At 34.0% G+C, this 25,046-nt stretch overlaps 1 protein-coding gene across 6 annotated transcripts in view; it reads right to left on the bottom strand.

The window, feature by feature from the left end:
• The window catches only part of LOC110101998 (probable inactive ATP-dependent zinc metalloprotease FTSHI 5, chloroplastic), a 107,557-nt gene that overhangs the window by 78,562 nt on the left and 3,949 nt on the right, over positions 1–25,046 (bottom strand). For all 6 annotated transcript variants that reach the window (XM_028692385.1, XM_028692386.1, XM_020830120.2 and 3 more), the window contains exons 2-7: positions 19,040–19,511; positions 18,406–18,606; positions 17,960–18,253; positions 17,549–17,818; positions 7,184–7,273; positions 6,935–7,066 (exon numbers count right to left, since the gene is read on the bottom strand). In XM_028692385.1, coding sequence (XP_028548218.1) covers positions 6,935–7,066; positions 7,184–7,273; positions 17,549–17,818; positions 17,960–18,253; positions 18,406–18,606; positions 19,040–19,511 — 1,459 coding nt within the window. The remainder of the gene's footprint in view (positions 1–6,934; positions 7,067–7,183; positions 7,274–17,548; positions 17,819–17,959; positions 18,254–18,405; positions 18,607–19,039; positions 19,512–25,046) is intronic.

Below are 25,046 nucleotides of genomic sequence, written 5' to 3' on the forward strand. Positions count from 1 at the left end.
CATTCAAATATAATAAAAAAAATTATTTCTAATACTTTCTAGCCAAGCCTTTCTAGATCTACCTCTACCTTCCTTAATATAAACCAGATCTAATGATTCCAATCTCCTAACCAGGTCATCGAAAGGCCGACATTTATGTGACCAAACCATCTAAGGCGACTCTCTCTAATGCTTATCTAAAGTGAAAATTTTTATATTAGTCTAGAAAATTTGATGGAAATTTAAATGTTCTACTCATTGAAATGCTAGATATAAGCATTGGGACGAGCACAATGACATTTTGAACTTTGGCTTATGTAAAATGTGAAAACTGGCTTATAGAAAAGACAACTAGAAAAGCTAGAGAAAACGATGATTTCTACATTCTTGAAGACAAAAACTACTTGACATGTTCCTTAACCTCCACTCCCAATAGACGAATCATTTGGGAACATTATGATAGGCTAGAGCATCTTACTTTCAAAATATTAGTGTATGTTTCATTCTTTTTTATGAATATTAAAATTAAAGAATTATACTATAAGACTTGTGAAATTGTAAAACATCATTTTATTTTATTTTTTAATGTGATTATAGACCATCTATTCATTTTATATTAATTCACACAAATATTTGGGGACCCACAAGAATCTATAATGTTCCTAGAGCTATAGGTTGCCAATTTTACTAATGATTACACCCATATGATATGGATATATCTTAATAAAATTTTGATAACAATTTTATTCTCTTTAGATTTATTGCTATGATCAAAAATCAGATTTAAAATTGACATCAAGATGTTTTACATAGATAATATTTGTACAAATTCTATCCTTCAATAAAAATATATCATTTACCAATTTTTATGTCCTGACATTCTCCAATAAAATGAGATGGAAAAAAAAAGAAAAAAAATCACCACCTTTAGAAATCATCAGGACTTTTCCTTTCTAAAATCAAGTTCAAAAAAAAATAACAGGGAGAAACAGTCCACCACTCGTCTAATCAATCAAATACCTTTAAGAGTAATCGATGCCATAAGCCTCTTGAACTACTTTATAGAATTCTTCCTTCAAAGCAACTTCTCCAATATTCCTAAAAAATATTTCGGAGATTGCTTATGCTAGGAGATTGCTTATGCACACATCCACAAGCAAAAAAATAAGTTTGATCCTAGAGATCTCAAATGTGTCTTTGTAGGATATTCCTCCACTCAAAAAGTATACAAGTGTTATTGTCCAACCATCAATGAATTATTCACTTCAAAAGATGTCACATTTGAAGCAAAATAATTTTTTTTCTATCAAACTCATTATCAAAGAGAGAACAACAAACTAGAAGATAAATTTGATGAAACCACTTTCATCCATCTTAACATCCCAAATAAGAAAACTCCATTTATTGCATCCCTGCAACTCTATATAAGGAAGAATAAGTCCAACCAAAGTCTCCAACAACCACTAGACTCGAAATAGTAATAAGATAACAATGATCAACTCATCAACACATATTCTCCTCTATATCTCATTTCCCAGTACACATTTCTTCAACATTTCTCCTACACACACAACTTCTCTTACAAACATTAGCTCCAAGTCTCCAACTCCACTAAAACACCAAAAACGTTATATAAAGCACTAAAACTAAGAATTTAATAGACATGGGTTAAGATGGAAGTGACCATAATGTCAGATGGCTGATCAGGTATTCAACAGAGAAGCATCATCAACTTCCTTGGTAACAATCCTAATGGTATAGAATTTTTTAAATCTGTAGACACTTCAGCTTTTATGAAAGATGCATAACTAGTATTTTAAATGCTAGATTAAGATGTCACGAAAGTAGGAGAAACATTGGTAGTTCAGGTTATTATAGATAATACAAGGTCCTCTAAAGCTACAGATAGACTATTAATAGAGAAGAGAAAGCATCTATATTGTACTCTATGAGCCACTTCCTGTATGATTTAATGTTCGAGAGGTACGGATAGTTTCCACAACATAAATATGCTTTGTTAAAGACAAAAATTGTTAGCAAGTTTATTTACAATCACTCTTAGGCGCTCAGTTTAATGAGAAAGTTCACTGATAAAGAAATTATTTGGTCAGTAGTTAATAGATTTGCATCTAAATTTTTGATTTTACAAAGATTAAATAGTTGAGGCAACCCTTAGAAGTTAATATTTGTTTTTGAAGAATGGGATAGAAGTTCTTGAGTAAAAAAACAAAAAGGAGAACAAGTAAAGAAGATTGCTATGAAAAAGATTTTTTGACATAATATAAATTATGCTCTAAAGACAACATAACTATTAGTAAAGGAACAGAGAATGGTTCATGATGAGAAAGCCCTAGCAATGAAATTTATCTATAAAACTATGAAAAAGGCTAAAGAAGACGGTAAGAATTTCAAGAGGTCAAGAAAGGGCCTAAAATTTTTTTAAAATTTATAGATAAAAAGTATAATTGCCGATTACGCCAACACCCACACACTGCTGCATATTATTTTGCACCCTCAATTTCATTATGATAAGGACTTTCATGTAAATAATGAGGTAAAACCAAACATGCATGGATAGGCTTATTCCTAAAGATGATGATCTCAAAGTAATGATTAACTTGAGAATTTCTATTTAAAGAATAAAATCTTTAGATTTAGAGCAGTCAAAGTATCTTCAAAATACACTCTCTCGATACATTTGCATTCATTTATAATCTAAAGGTAATCTTAAATATAATTGATTATTTTCTGTGTTATTAATTTGTTATTTTATTTTAGATTATATATAACAAAATATTACCTGATATAAGGGATAAGTTAAAATATTATAATTTAAGAAGATTTTGAAGATGAATTTAGCAAAGACTATGAGGATTCTTAGGTCTGGGTCTTAATCAGGTAATCCTTGGGGTGTTAAGTGAGAGTTTAATTTGAATTTAGTTCCAAACTTTTGTGCTCTAATAATATTTATTTTCAAACAAATCATTATGTTGATTATTTATTTTATTTTATGTCATTTTTATGAGTTCTTTATAATTTTTTTTTTGCATTTATTTTTTCGTTTCAAGGCATACACCTCAATCCGTCTCAAGCCTTACACCTAGCCTTGTTAAGAAAAAATACCTTGATTCCAAATTTCTCCATTTTAAACATTGGGGAAGAGAGCTAATAAGAAGGCGACCTTATGTGAAGTTTATGGATAGAGAAAGATTGATATTTAGAGATCTTAGTTGAGCACACCATAAGGTATCATAGCTATAGATGTGGTTAAGGGGCAGGGAGCTTATAGCATGGAATATACGTTGTTTTATGCTGTTTTGAACTGGTGCTACTCCAGCCTTTCCACGTATATGCTCATTTCGTATCCTATCTCTAAGGGTAAAGCCACTCATCCACCTGAGCATTCTCATCTCTGCAACACTTAACTTAGTATTATGCTTCTCTTTTAATGGCCAACATTCAACACCATGAAGCATTGCAGGTCTCACCACCATCTTATAGAATTTTCCCTTAGTTTGAGGGAACTTTTCTATCACACAACAAGCCCGATGCATTCCTCCACTTCAACCATCCAACCTGAATTTTACTGATAATATCCCCATCTATTTCACCATCACTCTGAACTATAGATCCAAGATATCTAAAATGTGTACTCTTATTAATGACTTGCTCGCCCAAAGTCACAATCCCCTCAGTAGGTCTATTACTACTAAAATCACACTCCATATATTCAATTTTAAATCTACTCAGGTGAAAACCTTTAGATTCTAAGGTTGACCTCCATAACTCAATTTTACTTTCAACTCCCTCTTTAGTCTTATCAACAAGAAGAATATCATCAGCAAAAACCATACACCAAGGTACATCCTCTTGCAAATGTCTAGTGAGAACAACCATGACTAAAATTAGCAATGCACATCTAGACCCAATAAATTAACTTATAAGCTTTGTTGAATTCCTCCGCATCCAAATATAAAATAATATTTGTAGTCAACACTCTAAATAAAAATAGTTTACTCTAGGCCACCTTGGTAATAATTTGAGCTCACTAAACAATGTGGTCTCCTAGCCATTAACCATTGGTAAATTAAGCCCTAAATGTTGGCCAAGAATGCCCATGGATCTAGATAAGACAGACCACTCATCCCCATTCATTCCTCTACTATTAATCAAATTCCTAACTATCAATCCAAAATAGGGCTGTCAAAATCAGGTCACGGGTAAAGTTCGGGTTCAACCCAGAACTGGCCCGGTACTATTCGGGACAACCCGAACAGAACCCGTTTTTGAAAACGGGTCATATTTTCAGACACGAACTCTAACCGTTTCGGGTTCGGGTCAACACGAACCAACCTATAGCTGTTATTCAGCCAAATCCTGCAAATTTGTGTTGTCCGTTGTAGCTTGTTGGCCCGAAGCAAGAAGGCTAGGGTTTGGACTTCGGCGGCGGGATGGCAGCGAGGAAGAGAACCCAGCGGCAGCTAGGTTTCTAAATTTGATGCACGCAAAAATTAGGACAACCCCTAATTTTTGCAAGAAAAAACATAAGCTTACTAGGATAATAGAAAATTACATAAAATACTCAAAAATAGACAAAATACATACTAAAATTCAACTTTCATATTATAAAAGAGTTTTACAAACTTATGACATAAAAACAAACACCTTACAACTCTTGACAAACATAAAACACCTAAAGGAGCTCTTCTTGGATTGAGAAGAAGGATACAAGTGGCATCGATACTTGAGGAGAGAAGGAGATAAGAAGCCAAGACGAAGGGGTGGACAAGCTCGCAAGCTTTCCTAGAAGAAGGAGAGAAAAGGCATAGCTCGCAAGCTATCCTAGAAAACCTCAGGTTTAGTTCCAAAAATCAGCACACATATCATCCTCTAAACTCTCTAAACATCACATATATATAGGATAAAAGAGGCAGCCAAATAGCCACTATAATCATTAATTAAACTCATTAAAATGGGGGATATAGAAGGCCAAAAGACTGTTAGGAACAGCACCCCAAAAAGCCAACAAGGAGGGCCAGCTGGCTATCCAAAAATAGAAGCCAAACAGCCCAAAAATAGAACAGAATTATTCCAGAACAGCACCCAAAAAGGCAACACATGAACCGGGTAAAAGCAGCCACGGAACAACAACCAGGGAAGAAACCGAAGGGGCACAAAGGGGACCGGAACCAGCATCCAGCAAAGGAGAAAAAGTAGCCATGGGAAACAACACAAGAAGAAACCGAGGAGACACAAAGGGAGGGGAAAATGCAAGAAATCAGCTTCACTTAATGAGCTAACATAAAGAATACATTTTCATATTAATGAGCTAAAGTTTAGCTCAAGCAATAATGAGGTAGAACCAAAAAGCTCCCAAAGAACACAGCCCAAACCCGAGCAGCCAAAACTCAACCGAAGAAGCAAACAGCAGCCCAACACAAACACCAAAGAAGTTTTGACCCCCCCCCCCTTGCCTACATCAAGGTCATTCCGAGTCATCATGGGTTCCCGGATCAACCCGAACCCGACCCGATTTTGCAAACGGTTCAATTTTCAGGATCCGAACCCAACCTGCTTCGGGTTCGGGTCAGGATCGGGTCGGGTCCAATATTGACACCCCTAAATGATCCTTGAGATATGTTTTCTATGAAATTAGCCATGTTGAAAGTGTTGAAGACAATGAACCATTATTTGATGATGATGATTGTAATCCATGTAAAAAATATAGTTCAACACTTGAACCAAAACATAAATTTGAATTAGAACAAGAAGCTAAACATGATCTTTAACTATAACATAAAATTAATTATGAACTCAAATAGATACCTTAGCTTAGCCTTAAATAAAAAATCGAATATTTAAATAAGCATAAACATGAATCTAAAGATAAATTTGACAAGATGTCACGCATCATTCCAAACATTTATTCTAGTTCTTGTTTCTTTAATTCTTCACTTACTTCATTGTTTAAGATATTACAAATAACATACTCAAATACATGGGAAAATGGTTTTATAATCTATGGCTAAAAAATCATTAACTAAGTAAATATAGTCAAACCTTTATTGAACCTTCAATATAAAGCCAAGAAATACGTCAGAACTTTACCAACATATGGTATTTCCTTATAATTGCATATCAACCACCTTATGAATTTATGCCTAGTTCATCCCATATACAAATTATAGGGTTCAATTTATCAGCCATGCATGCATCATTCTTTATTAAAACATATATTTATCAATTTGATACCACTTTAAGTCCATATTTTCTACAGCCAAATTAAATTAATTTACACTATATAGTATAAAATCAAGTACATTAAAATTTATTGAAAGCTTCTACATTTCAATGATAGATCCGAATATTTGGCTTCTTATATATGAATTTTTTAGCTTGAAATGTTGATCATTATAAATTATATGGCATTTTATCTCATTTATTTTCCTCACATAAGTGAGATATTTCCTTCAAAATAAATCAGATCTCCTTTGTTCTTTTCCTATATTCCCATATAGTATATTCAAATTTCATCTAAGCAACTTTAAAAATGCCTTTCCTCAATCAATTATCATTTATCCGGTTAACACATCTAATTTTACAGTACTACGTACTGATACATGAAATCCATCGGCAAGTCCTTTCTTACTTCTACAGCCCATGTACTGCAAGCTCTTTGTTTAGGAGAAAATGTAGCTATCATGGATTGCATTGAGATCCTGTTATGCATAATCATAACCATAACTATCACAACAATTATATATATGCAACTTTGACAAGGTACAAAGATCTAAGAAATTCAAAAAACAAATAGCATCACATAGCAAATGATGTTCCATAAAAAACCACTAATCGATCAATGGGTACCTATATGCATAGTTCAAAAAGTAAAACCTAAATGCAATATAAAGCATTCAAAATAAATGGAGAAAAAAAGTATACACAGTAAAAATACCCTCGGTGCACGAGCTCCTCTCTCCCTGAATGCTGTGGGATTTTGTAGGCATGTCACAATATCATTGATTTCATCTCTCATAGACTCAACGCTGGCAAAATCATCAAGCTTAATTGGTGGATTCTTTATTCTCTACAAGAAATGCAAGAATAACATTGAATGCAGAAATGTAAAGCAAGAAAAGATGAAAGAGATGTAAAAGTAATAACATTTATCACGTCTTTCTTGATTATTTGATTCCATTTGTACCTTCATCTGATCAAATGCAGACCTGATAGGATCAATGCCTTCCTTTCTCTTTCGAATCTTTCTACTCCTCTTATACCTAAAATAAAATTTCTGCAGGGTACATGAAAATGATACAAAATAGAAGAAGTTAACTTTGTACTAAAAACAGTTATAGATTAAAAAAATTAGGATTGTGTTAAAAGCAACACCAACATCATCAACATAATTAATCTTATACTAACTTGTCCAAACGTCTATCACCATTTACTCATCATGCTTCTATCCTCCATTTTACATGCAACCAACCTAAATAACTAAATTTATTTTTCACAATCTTATCTTCAGTTGATGCCTATCCCCACCATCCGTTAAATATCACTCTTTCATTCCAGCACTCCCACATATCCACCTTAACGTTCCACCTTTGATACTCATATTGGCCCCGGATGTCTTGTTTGTCTACAAATACATAGTTCATATAATTGCAGCTTTATAAAATTTATGTTTAAATCTCCTTCACACTAGCTTATAGGGTATTACTCTCAAGTCATTTTCCATTTATACAAGTTAGCTTTAACTGTTGAAACAATATTCTCATCTAATAACACTATATTATACAATAAATCTGAAAAACCTTTTCATATATTATATTTAGAAATCGCTTAATCTTATAGCATTATTAGAAGATGATTATCAATTTCACACACAATTAAATTCTGTATCATGAACTCAAAGGGGTTTTGCTAATCCTAATACACATATCTTCTGGAAAACTCCATCATTACTCGGATTTTTAATATATTTCAGAATATCTATTTCCTAAAGATCTACGTTTTCTTCAAAAAGCATAGAACATAGTAATTCATTTTGAATATCTTTTTAAGGATCGTTGCAGCGATAATCTTATAGCTAAACCTTGATGTATAATCAAGTGATATTGGGCGCAGCACAGCTACTTAGACCAATAATTTCAAAATTTCTTTAACATGCTTTTTCCTTTAAAAATGAAATTTCTAACTTTATGTCTACAATACTTGAGATAGAAAAATCCTAAAACTATGTCAGAAGTAGTGAGAACTTATTTTCTCAATATGATACAGTAAATTATTGAAGTTCATAGCAATACAAAATTCAATGGCTATCTGGTAATATAAATTCAATCAGACAAATTTTAGAAAAAGCCAACTTATGTCCCTGACAGATTGAGAAAACTCAAAATAACCATGTCATAGGATTGCAAAAACCAAATAGAAAATCTGGAACTGTGTCAAACACTTGCATGTATTATATTGGTCCCATTTTTTACCTTCAAAATAGGTTCGCTAGTGGACAATTGCCTCATTTTAAACAATTATAATGGATCAGGTTAAATAGGAAAGTAAAATGTTAGCAAATGATTAGATTAAGTGGCATAGCTGAAAAAAGACCAATTATTCCACGTTAAGTAAATCATTATGGCTACGTTCAAACAATCTTACCAGTGCCCGAAGAATAAATATTAATATCAGATCTCATCAAAAGATTTCATTTTCTGATGATCCCAAGAAAAAAGAATGTAATAATTGTTCTTCAATAGATATTTCATGTTTATATCAAATGGAGGAAAAAAAATTAAAGAAGGGAAATGTTTGAACGTGTAACGAATTGATGAAAGTAAGGAATGCAAATAAAGAAGTGAGCTAAGACCAAATTTGAAACTTCCTAAACCTTTTTATCGTTTTACTTCAATTAAACATTCACTTCTTTATTGTCGTAATTGGTGAACACCTAGAGCGAACATATAGCAACCATAAACCACATAATAGACAAACTGAAACTTTTGTGTGACTTCCATATCAAACTAAAATTATTAGTGATGCAATACTCCTCAATATCAACCATAAACCACTTCATGGGGCATGAAGAGCATAGTAGTGTAGGCAATCAGAGAGGCAATCAAAAGCTCTCCTCTCTCATAAATAACATTTCCATATTTATTTTGTTAGTTAAAACATAAAATCAGCATCCAATAAACTATTCTCTTCTTTATAGAATTTATTGGTGAAAACCCAAAATTACCACTATCGAACATGAAATTATTGGCAATATCAAGCTCTTTTTCAGTGAAATTGCTGTGAAATATCAAACTTACCAAACGTGATCCCAAAACACTTCAAAGAGTAAGCGATTGATTTGTGGTCAACTTCTTAACGTTATTACATTAGTCCATAATAACGTTTTAACCGTTAGAAAGGTTTAAGGGCCTTCTTATAGAGATTCCTTAATGAACTATTGATCAAAATAAAGGTATCTCAATTGTTGTTTTCAAAATGAATGATCTTCCCCTCTCAGACTTGTCTCCTTCTTGCTATGGAGAACAAGTTTCCTATATGTTTTGAAATGTTTTCCTCCATGACAAAATGAAGTTGTTTTCTCCTTCTACTCGTTGTATACAACAAGCTTGCTTCCAGGCTTTAATCTTTCCTTTGCTAGACAGCAACTTAATTGCAGATTTCTTTCTCTATTTTGTTGTTCACAGCAATCTGAGATTATTATTTCCTTAAAGCAACACATAGGGATCCCTTGAACCAACAGAGATAGTAATCAGTACAAGCAGCAACAAAACAAGTGGAATTAGCGGTTTTGGTAAAGTGCTAATTACTATAGCTGCAGCTTTGCTACATCAACAGGAAGGTAATATGCATTTTTTCTGCAGTAAAAGGGATTCTTCTACGGATTCTTGTTGCAGGGACAGTAGCAGAAGATTTGTCTTTGATGTAATAAGGCAATCAAAGGGAGAAAAAAAAGGTTTCAGGAAGAAATTTCTACTTAAAATTATTAAAGAATACAAGTATTTAAATAGAAAATTATAGCATCGATAAAACTAAATCAACTCCAAAACAAATTCCATAGAAAAGAGGAAAACTTATCAACAATAACAAATTATATTAATTCAAACAAAATGATAATTCCAACTAGAATTATCCCAATATGAATTAAAATTCAAAAATAAACTTATCCAATCAACTATAAAATTCAAACTCACCCTTATCCTACAATAATATGCATTTTGATCCAACAATCAAACTTTAGAGATATTGATACCCCTCATATAGATAATCCAATTGCAAATGTTCAAAATCAAACGTCTAATTGATAAAATTGTCGGTGTAGTATCACACAATTATCATGAAAGTATGAACTATAACGATCAATTGGGATGTCAAGTGGAACATCAATGAAGTTATTGGTAATTACAAACTTTCAGTGACATTGGCAATCAATCTTCATCTCTAACCACTTTCTAAATCTAACCCAAAGGGTAAGGAAAGAAATCGAGCATGTTGTTTGACACTTCAAGCATAATTTTTGCACCAAGCTGGAAAAAAGAAGTATTTTTGGTTGTCAATGTTGATCACCTCTTGTTTAACATATTGGATGACAACCCACAATTATATCCTTCAACATTGCAATCAAAAATAGATATAGATACGGCTTCTCCACTGGACTCAAAAGATGTTGTCTGCTACAACAATAGTTAATTTTTGTTTTCATATCTTTCTTTTAGTTTTCCCGAAAGAGTTCAAGGTGTAGTTTCAAGCATTTTCTTTTATGTTGTCAAAAATCAAATAATAGTCATAGTACATACCGAAGGCATTGATTTTATAATAGAAAAAGTCATCACTGGTCATATTTTTCTTCTTTCATTTTGGAGAAACAAACCTCTCTTAAAACCATTCTTAAGTCTTATTCATTCTAACTTGTTTCTTACACTCTATGGCCATGGCCAGCATATTGGTCTGATTAAGATTGCTGATTGTGAACAGGCAGAGGTCATTTGAAAATTGAAAATTAAATCTTGAGGTGCATTTCATAAGTATTTGTATCTCCACAAAGATTTCCTACCATAAAAATATTATTCCTACATAGATTAAACTTAGCATTTCCTCAAACAATACTACTTTTTTATATTGATCCTCTACACAATCCATTGTGTAGTACTCTCAGCATATTAGTTGCTTGCCCATAGTCAAATCTTAATGGGCATTTTTTTTAGATGGAGATTCCACTATGTGGAGGCATGATAGCTTAACTTCAATTGAGCGAGAAGGCAAAATTTTCATGGGTATTACAACTGTATTAGATGACAGTCTCATCATAAAAAGGCCTAAAACCTAACATAAGCTCCCAATATCCCATCAAAAGCAAATCATAGCCTTATAACCAATGACCTCCACTTCTCCAAATCCTTGAACCCTGATACCCATCCTCAACTTAACACATCCCACTAGATCCATAAAAATAAAAATTAAAAACACAAACTTAATTCATCCCACTAGATCCATAAAAATTAAAAATAAAAAACACAAACAAATAACCCCTAGATCCCTTCAATATGCTCTCAGCCTAATCACCAAACTACTAATTAAACCTAGCATATCCTCTCCAAAACCTTACCATAATTTCATAATTTCACAACTCATATCTCCACATATCTTTACAAGTCATAGCCTCAACAATATCACTACTGCATCATCTTAAAATTACTATTTTGGCCATAACGAGCATGATTGCTAGTGGCTTCTCATATAGTCTAACATTTAAATTTATACAACATAACCATCTCTATAATATTCTCTTATCACATTGTAACCTTAAACCACTTATTCAATGTACAACCAAGCCTTAACTGTATCACCAAAAGCTCTTTCGTATTGCAAAGCATAACAGTTAAAGAATACTTCACATCATTCAAAATTATTAAGTTGATTTGCAGAACTTTTTTAATGTGGCTTTTATTGTATGATTTTATGATTTTGAGTTCATCAACTTATGCTTATCAAAATATAATATCACAAATTGTCAACCATAGAAAAATAAATTTTTTCAGCACCTCACTTCACTCGAGCGAGTGCCTCATGCACTAGACAATCATGTCTCCTTGAGGCCACTACCACTTAGCACTTATAATAAAACTAATCACTTTACTAAAGGGGTTTCACAATTTCTCCTATTTAAAGAACTAGCATACTCATCAATGGCCTTCCATATTGCTTAGAATCATCAACTAGGTGGATATACGATCCTAAAAGTGACTACTATAAATTTAAGAGATGGCTCCTATCATATAATACTTTATTTTAAATGGATTCAATTATTAAAGATGTGATGCAAATGACATGGCACTTTATCCTGAATGATTAGTTCCGATCTTATGGCTAGTGTATTGCTTTAAAACTACCCAAACTTATCCTCATTAGCACAATAAGCCTGATTTTATCACCTTAGTGAAACTTCATGAGATGTTACCCATCTTAGGAGAGCTCTAACATGAGCAAGCTTAAAGTCAAAGTAAATGCTACATCAAAAGGAGAGATTTTTTTAAAATTTTATCTCACTATGCTTTACGTGTTTCATGCAAATTTTTTAGATAAAGCATTGAATTCCTTTTAAATCCCTTGATTTGGATTTACTTGTCTCATTTGCTTTTCTTTAATTATGTTAAAAATATTAGATGTTTTGGAACTTCAATATTAGTTCAATAGCATAACTTCTTCTACATTTCAAATATAGTAATGATGAAAGATCTCAAAACTATGGAATATCCATTGTTATTTAAAGAAAATATCAGTTGAATTAGACTATTTCTTCAAATTTAGCTGCATTATTTGGGTCGAAGGATTATGGGACCCACAAATCAAACAATTTTAACAGGAAATCTTAAGCATATGAATTAAGAGTTCTAATCATTGAAGCGATCCACTTATGACCCCTTTGACCCCTAAATTTCATATGTTTGCCTCCTCTTTCTATTTTAGTTTTCAATTTCCTTTTGGGGACTTTTTACTTCTTTTTAAATAGCTTTAATTTATTTCTATTATAAGCATTTTGAAAAAAGTGTACATAAATTCCAAACTCTGAACGAAATCAAAAAATAAAATTTAAAAAAAAAATACTACTTTTCTATAGTTTGTATTATAGTATTCCATCAAATCATGTAGCATAGGTTAAGATTTCCCCTATAATTTTGTTAAGTAGTTAAATTTAGTATAAAAAGATTTGAATATTGTGCAATTTTATTTGAAGTCCATATGTATTTTATCAATCAAATATAATTAAGAAAGGAGTATCCAAATAATAGGCCACTGAAAAAATTATGGATCATATTAGAAATACTACTAAAAACTATTACCCTCAATTTTTCTAATTCACTATGAAAGAAAATTAAAAGCCATTTTGTAAAGCAAATCAATTTTAATTTATGTTATCCAGTTATTCTCAATCATTTATTCTTGTGATAAGACTTACTTTGTACATATAACCAAGGTTTTCATAATCACCTGGAATCAATCCAAAAGATGTGTTTAAATCAAAATGAAAACACATGATTTTTTTCAGTTTTTTCCTAGGAATCAATCCATTTCGATCTAAAATAGGCCAAAAATTTAGTATGGATTGGCATCTAAAATCAGCCATTGATCACATTAGGAGAAATTTTTGTGAACTTTAGAGGGTTTACCCAATCAAACTTGGGCAATTTGGCACAAAAGAAGAACCTCTCCCACCAAGGCAACAAACTATTTTGTGAGATATTTTGAATAAACTTGTCTCGATTAGTGTTCTGACAAGTTAAATTAGTTGGATATGCATCAGTTTAAACATGATTATTTTGAAAAATATTAGTTAGCCTTTAACATAAATTAAAATGTAAGGAAAGATGCAAGTATAGCTATGACAGGTTGTCCTATAATATGGAATACAAAATATGATTCATTTATTTAATATTAAAATATTTAAATAAAAAATACTATAATATTATAAATACTGTTGTGCAAGATATGATATATAATTGCTTCATACAATATATCACAATTGAACAATTACAATCCATGTCTTTTATTTAAATATTATTTCTTATTTTAAAATATATTAAATAAATAGATTTAGAATATAATAACTAAAATATTTTTAAAATATTAAAATTTGAAATCAAAGCTAAAATTGAACAATAAAATTGCACACCAAATCTGTAGAAATCATTGAAAGCACAAAAACAAAAACTATGTTTTAGGACACTTAATAACCTTTGTGATAGCTTTACTACTCAAGTATGGTAATGAAATCTTAATCAAAACAACAATTTTTTTTGCCAATTACAGCAGAATTAATAAATGGATATCTTTACCTCCTTGTTTTATGGTCCATTAAAGCCATAGATTCAGCAAGCAGAACCATGTTATCAGAGACGGCAAGTGTAAGTCATGCATTTTTTTCCTTCACAAATGCTAGTTTCCTTGTGCATCAATTCTAAACAATCATTTTGAAATTACAATGTAGCCCAGTTAAAACGTTCAAGCGCAATTATACATGAAATATTTTTTGCTTATTCATACAAAATGCATCTAACTAGACCTCTCAAAAATAGAATTTTGGGGATGCTGCAAGGTATTATGTTCTGCTGCTGGCCGAGCAAAGCATTTCTACTTTACATTTGCAATCGTATGTTCTTGTTGTCGAGACCTTTAGGCAATGAACCTTCGGGACTACCGATGCTCACCATGCTAGGCAAACTTGCCATAGGCGCTGATTGGAAAGAAAAGGCTCTCAAGTTTTGTTGATTGTTTTCCTCCTAAATCAAGCCTAAGGGACTTAATTTCACCGCTTTTCCTATTCTGAGTCTTTCTCTCATTAATTGATTTAGAAGATTATCAAGCTTGTAGCACAACAACTCGCCTTATTTCTTCATTTTATTCTAAGATGAAAGATGACTCGATTAACTCTAAAAGAACAACTTCAATTTGGTGATCAGGTTATTCAATTTAACCCACCTCAGACATTCAAAATTATTTTCAGCAGGCAAGTTGAGAACTGATTTGAAGGCGGGGATAGCTGACTGCTCATGTCCTTTTTGGAGTTGAAATTTATCCCTTCTCCTGCACCTTTGTGTGCTCCTAAACTTAGAGATAATTGTTTTGATGTCGTGCCTTCCTAAAACAAGAAATATGAGGGTAGTTGTAAGTTACTGCTGAAGGGTTGGTAGTCTCCTCCTATACTAATCTCTCATTAACCTAGTAGATTAATGTTTAAAATCTAATACACTATGTGGATTAGCGTTAGCTTATAAATGACATGTTAACCTTAACGAGCTATTAAATGTGTCAATTATGGATAATGGATTTTAAATTTTTTAGCCCTTGAATCATGCATCATCATAAACTTAAGCCTCCATTGAATTGATCAACACTTCGTCGGGCAGAATTTAGGTTGACCAATATTTGACCGAGTAGATTTGACAATTCGCTAAGTTAAGGGCTATAGAGGAATAGCCCAAATTGCATTTCAAGGCTTCTCCTTATTATTTTCTCTCCAAAGGGAGTCAATATGATCCCGTCAATACAACAACTTAAGTTAAACCCAATATTATCCTAATTACTCCGATTTTAAAGAATTTATAAAGGAAAATGTTGAACAAGCTCATTTAAAACTGCATCAACTCTATTATTAAAAGGGTAACACATTATTATTTACGTTTTTTAAGGATTAGAGTTAGGACAAGATGACCTAGATGAAAATCATAATTTATCCGTATTTTTTATTCTTCAATCAAACTAAATTTCAAATGCTCCATATATAATTTATTAAGAATCAATGTTTAGATAGATGGCCCGATGAAATCCTAATTTATCCTTCCTTTTATTCTTCAATCTTACTAGTTTCTTGCTCGTTGAACGATAAACTAAATGCTCCCTCTTTATTTTAGTAATCATAAGACCATATCTTCTAAAATCTTACATTTTCATACAAATTTACCATAACTTAAAATTCTAACAACTGAATAATGTTATATATAAACATTATGCATAATGATGTGTTCCAAGAACCATAATGAATAAGATAAAAATATTTATATATGAATTCCATGTTCGACCTCGATGTAGTCAGATTTTAATTGGAAACTCTTTAATAACTACACATTTGCTTATAATGACAGTTACTACCACCATCACACATCCTTAATAATTTTAGCATATCTATGAATGACACACTTCTCTTTAATTGTCAATGAATTAAATAACATGATACCCAGCAATATGCCCTTTCAATATCAGTAAAAAGAAATGAGCATCATCTCATTTCTATGATTTGCTTTTCTTAATTTATCTTAGCCAAAAAAAACGTTAATCTCCATAGTTCATCTTGCACGAAAATTAATTCTCCAAATCCAATGGCATAGTCCTTAGATTTTGAATGTCAGGGTAAGATTCATGCTTTTCCCATAAAGGCACAATTAATCATTCACTGTGTTCTTAAAACTTACTATCAAAATACTCTCATTTTGTATCTCTTACCATTAAGGTTTCACTAAAAATATGCCCCACAACTCTCTAAATCTCAATAAGTGTCATCAGGACATAAATCTTTACATTTATACATCATATACAAAAATAACCCAACAATTTTTTTCAATTAATCATAGTATTTAATAAGTTACATTGCTTTCTCTCTTCCATGCAAATATTTCTTTAAGCAAGTATTCTGATTAACACAGCATTCAAAATAAAACTAAACCCACCAACCCTTAATGAGCTTAGCATTTAACTCAATCTCCAAGTATGAAACTAAAACTATCCAAATAAAAGGTAAAAGCACCTAGTTGCAAGTCAACTCCTTAAGTATAAAATCATAAATATAAAAATAGTGAGGATGGGTCATTACAAGATTAACAGTGAAAATCTTAAACATAGTGAAGTAAAACTCCAAAGTTAAGCGAGTACATGCTAAAGCGCTCCTAGTATGGGCGACCTATTGGAAGTTGTACAAAGTGAAAAAAAATAATGAGACCAGTTAAATAGATGCATTTAGCTTCTTGATGAATGCGAGCCCACAAATTGAATATAATCAATACACCTATCAAAAGATAGTTACGAAATATTATGCAAGAGAAAGTGCTACATCATATGAACCATCAATTGAAATCCTTTACGACAAAATATTGCATGGTGGAAGCAAACTCTTAAACTTATAAGAGGAAAACTCTATAATCCTTTCTAATTGATGGATGATTCTAGGGTACATGAAAAACCACTACTGAGAAAGTTAGCTTCTTAAATAAGGGAACTAATAAGTTCCCTTTAGCACAGTGTAAGGGTACTCTAAGACATCGAGAAGCATGGTAGGAATTTTTCCACAAAGTTAAATTTACTCATGTCGAAACACTTCGAATAATTGACATCATAAAAATTACATCAAGGGGGGTGAAATCATGTGATCAGTTAAGCAAAAGTAGTAAATATGAGAGCTCAAGCAATTATAAAAAGTATACAATTTTCAAGCTTTGGATTCAAAAAATGAGGCAAGATATTAGAATAGCATAGGAAAAGAAAAATTAAACAAAAAAATGCATACCAATCTGTGCAATTTCCTTAAGTTTGGGTCTCTTCTCAAGGGTCCATATCCAAGAAGGCTTGGTACCTTTCTCTTAAAGAACTTAACGACATGAAATAAAACAAATCCACATAAGCTGCTTCTAATTAAAAACCACAGGTACCAGTTGAAATTATCTTTCTTCCTAGCTCTGTAATTCAATTCTGCCTCAGACTGCCATTTCAAGAACCAAGTAGAATCAACAGCGTAATTTACTTCCTCAGGCCATGCCATACCTAAGATCATTCTCACCTATAAAATAAAGTAAATTAGAATGATCATGAAAATACAATTACTTAGCAAAAGAAGGCTCATGTGATAATGCATTGTCACATTGGTATGAGTGACTAATTCATAAAAAACAGAATAATTTAAGGATCAAGAGTTTCTTACAGGCTTTGGAATGATGAACTCCGCAATGGGGAAAACAATTGTAACCATCAAATCATCTGTGATATTTTTTATCCCAGAGAAAATTGGTTTCCTCAAAAATGAAACAGCAGCAGAGTTCCAGATTCCAATCAAACACTGAGATGAGAACCTTGTAATCAAAAAGAACTGTTCACGCATATCTAGATCTGAGAATGGGATCCACATCAACTGAACGGTGGTGGGAGTACCAGATGCAATCATCCTGCTGTAGAGACCATCAAAGCCTCCAAAGTCCTCAAAAAGCAGGTCAAACTCCTACATCACGTCAGGTAATTCCAAAGAATAAGTAGTTGACCACAAAGGACAAAGTGAGGGTCACAAAATCATCTTCTCTCGCAAGGAAGAGCATTTCAAATCAAATTAAATCGAAACCAGATTCGAAAATATAAAAAGAGAATGAAGCTGACCTTAATATCAACAAAATATTCCTTGTCATCTCCCTTAAGTGCAACATACATAACAGCCCAGTCATGTCTGATGCGAGCATTTTCCACTAATTTCTTTGAAACTGCAAATGGAACAGCAACAGGATCCATTTCCCATCTCTTCTTTCCATCATTGTACCATGTTTTAGCTACCAACCTCTCCCGATCTATGAGAATACGTTGCTGTAATGTCCATGCAGCAAATGACTCAAAATTGTAATCACAATCTATAAACCAATCATAAAATAAGCAGATGTTTTTTCCATAGAATTAAATTGCATAACATACAACAATCACAATTTTTAAGAAAATGAAGGCGAGGTGGCAAACTGATAAGGAAATTTTGAAAAGGTCAAGACAGGAAAAATTAAATAAATTTGGAATCAACAGGTAAAAGTTCACTTAAAGATGGAATTTCCTTTCTTGATGGCCCAAATTTAGCATTGGAAGTATGTTTTCAAAATTCTGCAGGTTATAATTGACAAACTAAATAGTAGTAAGCAGGACATACATGAAAGCAAGTTGAATTTTATTTCCAGTGCAGTTAATCACAGCAAGTTCAAAGTTACTAGTGGTTTCCATTAAATTTTGGAAAAACTAAAATTGTATGCTGCACCTGTCTTTGAGCCACGTATTGTTTTCCCTGTTCCATGTTGTCAAGCAACTGCTTTTTCAAGTTAGCTTTGGCTTCTTCACGCCATTTCTTCCATCCATGATATGAATGAACACGAACAGATTTTGGAATAACAATATCCTTAGTCCCAAACATCCACTTCAATTCAACTTCAGGAAAACCCTTGAGAACTTCTGCTTCTGGTGTGCTTAAAAGAAAACGCTTTTCATCACCAGAATTTTTGAATTCTTTCCTTATCTGATCTTCTAGATTCTTTTGCATCTGCTGTGATTCTTTAAGCACTCGTACTATGTTTTGAGGAAAACCTTTAGTACTATTATCTATTAACATTTCAGCATCAGCATCTTCCAAAACCATTGGGAGTAGCATCTGTTCCCAATATTCCTTCTGAGCTGTTTCTAATTCTTTCTGAATGTCCTTCCCAGAAATCTGAATGGAAGGGTTCCTCTGTTGACTGAAACAACATACTAGTCAACATTAAAAAACAAAATAGAGTACACAATAAAACGATCAAATTCATATTAAAAAACAACTTCAACCAGCTCGACAGATTGAAAAATAGTACGTGCTATTTCTGATTTACAAAATAATTAAAATATGTCTACCATTGGTCATTGAACTGAATTAAAACATTTAAAAATAAACCAAAAAATCGCATTATAATGACTACCCAAAAAAACAAGGAAAGAGAAAGGAGTATTTGTTTGAAGTAATGCAAAAGTTGCTTCAACCAAACTAACGTTTCACTGATTAAAAAATGACAATGGCTGCACCACTTTTCAATATAGTTTGTTCAATATGCAGAAATTGAAGTGCACTTTGCATGATATGTGGCATATTGATTCACAAACTAATATAGCATCTAAATGAAAACATTAGCAGTGGTAGTCTTAAAAATAATAATAATAATAATAATAAATTAAAAAATTAAAATATTAAAAAATTTAAAAAAATAATAATAATTTTGCAGTGGTTGTCTTATTTTGATGTGCCAAAGAGCGATATTGTGCTGAGCACTAGAACAAATGGCAAAACAGAAAGCCGCATCCCTTGTTTCTTGTCCCAAAGTCAATTTAAAATTCAACTTAAAATCAATTGGGAAGTCATAATATAATATGTGTATGATATACTAGTGTAAAACCTGAAGGATAAATTGGCAAGTAAACGCCCAATCAATCAACATTGTTCAACAACACATTTCAAATTCATAATGTCAGATGAGAATCCTTGAGAACCTTTTCAATTGCATAATAGCATTGTAAATAGAACTGGAAAAGATACAGTTGGATAATTTTTCAATGAGATGGTTAGGTAAGGTGTATATCATAAAGGCAGTGCAGTTTGCTTAAAGGGATGTAAGGATATTATGCACATTCTGCAGACTGCAGTGGAACAGCATTGCACTGGACGATATCAATTTCAACCATTTTGTTAGAGAATTTTGGTTAAATGCATGATTCTGTATATGCCATGCAACACTATTATTTCATTAGGTGCCAGCCCATCACTTGTTTTAAAAAGTTTTTGCTTCAAAAAGTTATATTGGGCTGATTTCATTAGTACGCATAATATGCTATGTCATTGTACAAGCAGAAAACAAACGTCCAAAAAGAAAATCCTAAAAATAGGATAAGTCCAAGCTTATCATAGAAGGTTTCCATCCATCTCTAGTGACAATACTTTCTCATAAATGTATTATACTGTCAAAGTTATTCAAACAGTTTGTATCCATCTAGAACTTCAATGATACGCCTTGAAGATAAAAACAGCAAACACAAAATGGAAAAACTGCATAAATATGAATATAGAGGGCTGATTTTTTATTATAACTTCAATAAAAAAGAAAGATACAAGTGATCTACAATTCAAGAGGTTGATCGACTCTCCCAAATAACATAGACGCTGATAGGTAGCCCTCACAAAAAGAAAACTACAGCAACTCTCAAATAAAATTATGCATAAACAAAACAAACTCTAAACTTGACCTTAAATAAGCTTCTCCTATTTCCCCTCCTAAATCAGCCCCCCTTTCCTAATATATTTCCCTTTTTAATTTGACTTTCAATTAGGAAATCCTTCCTAATTAATCCAATCCTAAATCAACCCCCCTTTCCTAATATATTTCCCTCTCCAATTTGAATTTTAATTAGGAAATTCTTCCTATTAATCCCTTCCTTAATTCCTCTTCTCATATATATAATGATAGATTTAATGGGCCCTACAAGGGGCACTGAATCCCTTGCCCTTTCCGCCCCTGGCCTACTGCCCTCTCCCGTATCAATGCTCCCCTTCCCAAAATGGACCATGTCCTCAAGATGAAAGGTAGGGAACTGTCTCCTAATTGTCTTGTATGTCTCCCATGTGGCATCATGCTCTAGCAGATCTTTCCATTTGATTAGCACCTCATGTGCCCCTGTGCCCCTGTGTCCCCTCTGCTCATACCCGCTGCTTCTAGGGGTCCCAAAATAACCTCAATGTCCTTGGCCAAAGTTGGGGGTAAAGATGATGGTGTATGCTCTCCTATCACCTTCCTCAGTTGTGAGACATAAGAGATTGGGTGCAAAGCTGATGAATGTGGTAGCCTCAGTCGATAAGTTACTGCTTTAATATGCTCCACGACCTCATAAGGCCCTAAGCGTCGCAGGGATAATTTTTCATTCCTCCTTCTAGCTATTGTTTTCTGTCTGTAGGGCCTCAATTTTAAGTAAATCATATCTCCTAGCTCAAAGTTTACTTTTATTATGTGCTCATCAACCTTCCTTTTCATGATCTATTCAAATCTCAACAATAACCCATTTAGCTCAGATATTAAATGTCCCTCTCTTATAAGTGTTGCTCGATGTTGGACATGAGTGTAGCACTTTGCCCATAATGAATCAGATGGGGTGGATCTCTCTCATAGAAAATCTTGAAAGGAGTGGTCTTTGCTGCTGAATGTTACGAGATGTTGTACCAATATTCTACCCACACAATCCACCTTGCCCAACTCTTCGGCGTGTCTGATACAAAGCATCTAAAAGGGATGAAGTGTACATACTTGCTCAAACGATCCACTACTACCAGTATCACTGAAAATCCCTCTGAACACGGCAAATCCATTGTCACCTCCTCCCACACCCTCTCTAGTAAAGCTAGCGGCAGTAGTAACCCTCCCGATGTCATGGCCAAGTACTTGTGCTTCTAGCACTCATCACATCTCACTACCCGGTCCTCTACATCGTAGCGCATCCCCACCAAATATAGTTCCGTTGATAGCCGTCTGTAGGTTTTCTAAGCTCCTAAATACTTCCAATTGCACTGCCATAAAACTCCTACAATAGCTTGGGCCTTGGGGATGAATCCCGACCCCCTCGGCAAAATGAATCATCCTTGATGTAGTAGCTGGGTGCCCCTCAGTATGTAATCGGGATGACTAGCCGGGTGCTGCAACAAATCGACTCTGATCTTCCTCAGACACTCATCTTGTTCACTCTCTTGTCTCAAGGCTTCCAAATCTAGGACCATAGGTATTGATAGAGCTGTCAATTGTGGCTCATCTATCTTCTATGATAGCGCATCTACAGACTTGTTCTCCAGTCTTGTGTGATATTGAATCTTGAATTCATATCATAATAACTTAGACAACAACCATTGATGTTCTTCAGTCACCATTCTCAACTCCAGTAGAAATTTTAAACTTTTCTTGTCTGTCCTAACGATAAAATGTCACCTCAACAAATAAAGTTGCCACTTTTGGATGGATGGGACAATCGTCATCAACTCCTGCTCGTATACAGGCTTGAGCCTCACCCTGGTAGTGTGCACTTAACTGAAATAAGAAACAAGTCAATGATCCTGCATGAGTATCGCTCCTAATTCATATCCCGATGGATCTGTTTCAACCACAAATGGTTTGTTTAAGTCTGAAAGTGATAATATTGGCATGTTGGTCATAACTTTCTTCAGCTGCTCGAAGGCCTTTGTTGTTGCTTCCCATCAATTAAAACTATCCTTTTTCATATGCTCAATCAGTGGCTATACTATCATGCCATACCCTCGCATAAATTTCCTATAGTATTTGGTGAGGCCTAAGAACTCTCTCAATTCCTTCAGGTTTTTAGATAAAGGTTAGTCCAACATAGCCTTAATCTTGGATTGGTCTGCTGCTACCCCTGCTTTGCTCACCACATGTCTTAGGTACTCCACCCATGGCTATGCAAAAGAACACTTCTTCAAGTTGGCATACTGCTAGTGCTCCCTCGAAATCTCTAGTACAATCCTCAGGCGACCCACATGCTCTGCCTTTGACAACTGTATATTAGTATGTCATCAAAAAACACCAAGACGAACTTTCTACTGTAGGGTTGAAAAACCCGATTCATGTGGGACTAAAAGGTGGTTGGGACGTTAGTAAGGCCAAAAGGCATCACCAAAAACTCTCATGAGTTTTGAAAGCTATCTTGTGCACATTCCCCGGCCTCATCCTGATCTGGTGGTATCCCAACTTCAAGTCAATTTTAGAGAAAATGACCGATCCAAACAGCTCATCAATCACGGGGATAAGAAACTTGTCCAGCACCATTTCCTTATTCACGTCCCTGTGATCCTCATAAAACCTGCAGCTGCAATCCTTCTTTCTCACGAATAACATGTGGATGGAAAAGGAGCTCACACTGGGCTTGATGGTTCCTGCCTCAAACATCTCCCTAGTGAGCTTCTCTATCTCATTTTTTTGAATATGCGGGTAACGGTATGGCCTAACACTGATAGCATAAGCTCGCTCAATCAAGGTAATGGCATACTCATGCTCTCGAGGCGGTGATAATCCGCTAGGCGGTTGAAAACCCTCAAAGAACTACTGCAGTAGTTGTCATACACCATCAAGAACCTCAGTTGGCTCTAAGTCTCAGACCTTTTCTAAGCTCTACACTCCACCAATTAGCTCGGCCCTGCTCCTTGTATTGCCCTGACCATGGTCTTGAGTGAAACCATGGTTTTGAACAAGCTGGCAGAACCTTCTCCCCCTCCACCTGAATCTCCACAGTTAGAGATTTCCAGTCTACCTTTGTCTTCATAATCGTGTCTGTAATCACTTCATCCCTACGATCACGTCAACACTCCCTAAATCCAAGGGAAGACAATCCTCCACTAGTTTTGTATGCCTTGAAGTGTTAGCATCACCCTTCTACAAATCACCCTACTCCTCTCCACTTTTCTTGTTCCCATCATAACTCCAAAGCTCCTTGTGTCCACCAACTTCAATCCCAACTGGTCCATGACCCAATTTGAGATAAAGTTGTGTAGACCCGCTATTCACCAAGACTACCACTAGCTAATCTTTGATATGTCCCCTCACCTTTATGGCGTGATTTGGAGTAAATCCTACCACAGAAGTTAGGGACACTTCCGCTACATCAAGGTGTAGGTGCTCTCTTCCTTCTTCTGCTTCCTCCACCAGTTCCTCACTATCAATCTCTTCCTCCTCACAAACCAAAAGAACTTAGAGAGTGTGGTCATTACACATATGGCTTGGTGCATATTTCTCATCAAAGCGAAAGCACAAACCTTTTGCTTTCTTTAGGGGTGTCAATATTTGACACGACTCGAAAACTCAACTCGAACCCGACCCGAAAATTTCAAGTTAGGATCAACCCGAACCCAAAACGGGTCGGATTCAGGTTCAACATTTTGACCCGTTTCAAAAATCGGGTTGGGTTCGGGTCAACCCTTTGACCCAAAATTGACTCGTTTTTTACCCGAAAACCCGATTTTGACCCGGCAACCCGTTTTTTACCCGAAAAAGAGGAAATATACCCGTTTTTTACCCGAAAAAGAGGAGATAGACCCGTTTTTGGGTTGACCCAGACTCGAAGAGGGTCGGATTCGGGTCAAGAAAACTGACCCGTTTTCAAAAACGGGTCGAGTTCGGGTTGACCCGAATAGTGTCGGGTCAGTTTCGGGTTCAACCCGAACCCGGCCCGTGACCCGAAATTGACACCCCTAGCTTTCT

Source organism: Dendrobium catenatum, unplaced genomic scaffold, assembly GCF_001605985.2.
Source record: "Dendrobium catenatum unplaced genomic scaffold, ASM160598v2 original_scaffold_186504, whole genome shotgun sequence".
Lineage (NCBI taxonomy): Eukaryota > Viridiplantae > Streptophyta > Magnoliopsida > Asparagales > Orchidaceae > Dendrobium > Dendrobium catenatum.